Genomic DNA, 4,348 nt, shown 5'->3' with positions numbered 1-4,348 from the left:
GTACCATTGGATTCAGCGGGTCAAAATACATAAGATTAACTAGTTTTTACCTTTTGCCTCTTGAATGCATACGGGAACATACCCAGCTCCCGGACTAAATGTAGTTAAGTAAAATATTTCTTTTAATGTCAAAATGGAAGTTTTGAAGTTAATAAAAAATGGTACAAATCATTAAAAAAAAATTTATTATCCTGTTTAGGAATATTACGAGTTTTTCGATGTTTTTCTATTATTTTTGTTATATTCAAGGCCGAAAAATTTTTTTTTTTTCTAATTTTGACTATGGCTGGCAAAAATCTTTATCTACATATCAAAATAAGTCTTGATGATTTTTTTCACATTAAAAAAAAAGATATCTTCAATTAGCAGAAACGTTTTGAAGTTTGAAACTTTGAAAACAGTGATTTTTCAATATGTTTCAATAATCAGTCATCATTTATTCATCGAATTAGTTTTTACACGAATTAACTTATTTTGATGTAACAAGAGATTTTCAAACATTTTTATCGTGAAAGAAAATTCTGGTGATGAATGTAGTGACGTAGAATATATATTTTTAATTTCAAACTGTTAGTTTCGAAGATAAAGAAAAATGTGAAAAAATCCGAAATTTTTATTATTATCTTTTTCAGGGGTCTTTAGGATCTAAAAATACACACAAGTTTAGAAAGAAAATTTCCGTTAATAGTAGATTTTGAAATAAAAAACATATTCTACGTAACTACATTCATCACCAGAATTTTCTTTTACAATAAAATTATTTTAAAAATCTTTTGTAGTATCAAAGTAAATGAATTCGTGCAGTAAAACCTGATTCAATGAATAAATGTCGACTCAACATTGAAATAAATCGAAAAAAATCACTGCTCTAAATTTCTAAACTTTAAAAAGTTTCTGCTAACTGAAGATATAGTTTTAAAAATCTGAAATATACATGGAGACTCATTTTGATATGCAGAACTGAAAAAATCCCTGATTATCAGGTTTTCCCTGACCTGCGGTCACCCTGGAAATATATATTATTTAATCATTGTTAATTTAATAAATTAACTACCTGTTAACTTCTTCCTGGATTATCGCGATAAATCGGTAGTATTCTGACAATTCTTTGTGAAGAGTAGCGACGAAACTATCAACGACTCTCCCAGATCCACTTTTAGCCATTCGTTCCAAACCTCTTCTCACAACATTGTGCAAGTATCCCAACTCACTCAGCCTCAAAAGTGCCTGTTTGTGGGACCTATTAACTTTCGCGAGGGGGTCGATTTGAAAACCATAATTGGAATCGAGTTTAAGAACCTTTCCCTCGATTCCTTGGAAAGAATAAATTAAATCTTGTACTAAAACATCCTCAGAAATGCATTCGTCATTGAAAATCCTACTTGGATTTAGAGACAGAGTGCGTAACTCTGTGTTTCCTAATGGCAAGATTTGTCCTTGAGAGCAGGAGGACTGAGCAGAATGGCCTGAAATATTGTAACTTAACATTAATTTTTTTGTTTAATAGAATCAGGGTGGCGATTTAACGGACAATTACAAAGTCCCGGTCATTTCCCAGTTTTTCCCGGTCAATGTTTTCTATTTTCCAGGTCAACTAAAAGTAACATATTCATACTTGCCGCAAAACGGAAATAAATTATTTTAATTCATGACGTTCATTTCAAACATCCTTTAACATCCTTTAACAAACATCCTTTAAAAATAGCAAAATTTATTTATTTTGAAACGTGTAGTTAAATTTTGCACTAAAAAGTATCAATTTTTAACCAAAAATGGAATAGTTCAACTTTTAGTTTAAAAAATTAGTTTTCAACAAAATAGTTTAATGTACAATATAACTGATAAATTTCCAACAACAACAAATTAATTTTTAATAAGATAGATAAATTGAAAACCAAAACCTAAATAATTGAATGTGAAGTTAAAAAAAAAATTTCGTCAAACAGATGAATTTCAACTAAAACTATGGAATACTCGATTGGAATAAGTTAAATTTTCAGTAAAAAAAATTACTTTCAACAAAAAAAACTAACTTTAAAAAAAATATTCTCATTTTCAAACAAAGTGATGAGTTTTCAACTATAACGATAAATATTTAACTGGATTACTTAAATTTTTAACCGAAAAAAAAAGAATTTTTAAACAAAAAGATTAATTTGCAAAGAAAAAAAACAATTGTCTACCAAAAAAATGTATTTTTTAACCAAATATATGGATTTTCAACGAAAAAGTTTAATTTTCAACTAAAAAAGATATTTTTTCAACCAAAAAAATAATAATTAAATTTTTAGTAAAAAAGTTAAATATTCGGCAAAATAAATTTCTTTTCACCCAAAGAAAATAGAAATTTCAAAAAAATTTTAATGGAATATTTCAATTTTTAACTGGAAAGGAGAATTTTTAAACAAGAAGATTAACTTTCAAAAAAAAAAGATAATTTTCTAACAAAAAAAAAAAAAAACGATTTTTAACAGAATATTTGGATTTTCAACGAAATAGTTGAATTTTTAATTAAAAAAGACAAATTTTTATCCAAATAGTTGAATTTTGAAGATGAAAAGATCATCTTAAACCAAAAATAGACATTAAAATTTCCAGTTGAGGGAATTAATTTTCAACCACACTAGTAAATTTTCAACTAAAATTATGAATCTTCAACGGGTATAGTTGAATTTTATACCAAAAAGATGATTTTTTAACCATAGAGATTAGCTTCGTACAAAAAAGGACAATTTGTCAAAAAGTTCATAAATTTTTCAATCACTAGTTTAATTTATGAATAAAAAATATAATTTTTCGACCAAATCGTTAAATTTTCATCAAAAACAGATACATTTTCAACAATAGAATGGTTGAATTTTCTGTTACAAATAACATTCTTGACAAAAAAACGACTTTTAAGCAAAATAGTTTAATTTTCAAACAAGTAATTTTATTACCAACCTAAAAATTTAATTTTCAACTAAAATGATGAATCATCAAGTGGAATAGCTGAATTTTATACCAAAAAATATTAATTTTCAACCCTAAAGATTAAATTTCTACAAAAGAAGGCAAATTTTTTTACAAAGTAAATACATTTTTAAACAAATAGTTCAACTTATAAATAATAAATATCAATTTTAAGGCAAAAAGTTAAATTTTCATCTAAAAGAAAATATTTTTAACCAAAAAAAAGAATAAATAAATTTTCTGAAAAAAATTTCATTCTTAACAAAAAAAGTTGATTTTCAGCAAAAAAAGTCAAATTTTCTACTAGAATAGTTAAATTTTTAGTTAAAAAATTAATTTTCAACAAATTAGTTACATTTTTATTATTTTCAACCAGAGATGAATTTTCAAACAAACTTTTAAATCTTCAAGAAAGAAGTAATTTTTAACAAGAGTTGAACTTTCAAACAAATAATTTTATTTACAAACCTAAAAGATACTTGCATTTTTAACCGAAAAGAAGACTTTTTAAACCAGAAGATTAACTTGCAAAAAAAAGATAATTGTCTACCAAAACAATATATTTTTTAACTGAATATGTTGATTTTCAACGAAATAGTTTAATTTTTCAATTTAAAAAAGAAACAATTTTCAAATAAAAAATGGATCTTTAAATTTTTATTTAAAGGAATGGATTTTGAACCAAAATGATGAATTTTCAACTAAACTGATGAATCTTCAAAAAGTTCATAATTTTTCAAATCATTAGTTTAATTTATAAATAAAAAATATAATTTTTCAATCAAATAGTAGTTGAATTTTCACCCAAAAAATATGCATTTTCGACCAAAAATAGCATGGTTACATTTTTTGTGCAAAATCTAATTCCTGAGCAAAAAAAACTTTCAAACAAGTAATTTTATTTCCAATCTAAAAGATGAATTTTTAAAAATGATTTTTTAACCAAATATATGGATTTTCAACGAAATAGTTTAATTTTCAATTAAAAAGACAAATTTTCATCCTAATTGTTGAATTTTGAACTAGAAAATGTCAATTTTTAAGGAAAAAGGGCAATTAAATTTTTAGTTTAAAAAATTGATTTTCAAAAACACTGATGCATTTTCAACTAAAATGATGAATCTTCAGCTGGAATAGGTGAGTTTTATACCAAAAGGACGAATTTTTAACCATAAAGATTAATTTTCGACAAAAGAAAGCGATTTTTTTCACGAAGTACATGCATTTTCAAACAAATATAGTTTAATTAATAAACAAAAAATATCAATTATCAAGCAAGCAGTTGAATTTTTATCCAAAGAAGATACATTTTCAACCAAAGATGAATTTTCAATTAAAATGATGAATCGTTAATCAAAAAATTAATTTTTAACAAAAGAGTTTAACTTTTAAACAA

The 4,348-nt window shown here is 24.6% G+C and overlaps 1 protein-coding gene across 1 annotated transcript in view; it reads right to left on the bottom strand.

Moving 5' to 3' along the window:
* LOC117167801 (gamma-tubulin complex component 3) overlaps window positions 1-4,348 on the bottom strand; it is a 41,488-nt gene that overhangs the window by 32,462 nt on the left and 4,678 nt on the right. The window contains exon 4 of the mRNA XM_033352996.1: window positions 1,055-1,466. Coding sequence (XP_033208887.1) covers window positions 1,055-1,466 — 412 coding nt within the window. The remainder of the gene's footprint in view (window positions 1-1,054; window positions 1,467-4,348) is intronic.

Source organism: Belonocnema kinseyi, chromosome 2 (assembly GCF_010883055.1).
Source record: "Belonocnema kinseyi isolate 2016_QV_RU_SX_M_011 chromosome 2, B_treatae_v1, whole genome shotgun sequence".
Taxonomy (NCBI): Eukaryota; Metazoa; Arthropoda; class Insecta; order Hymenoptera; family Cynipidae; genus Belonocnema; species Belonocnema kinseyi.
This window is presented reverse-complemented; position numbering and strand designations above follow the sequence as displayed.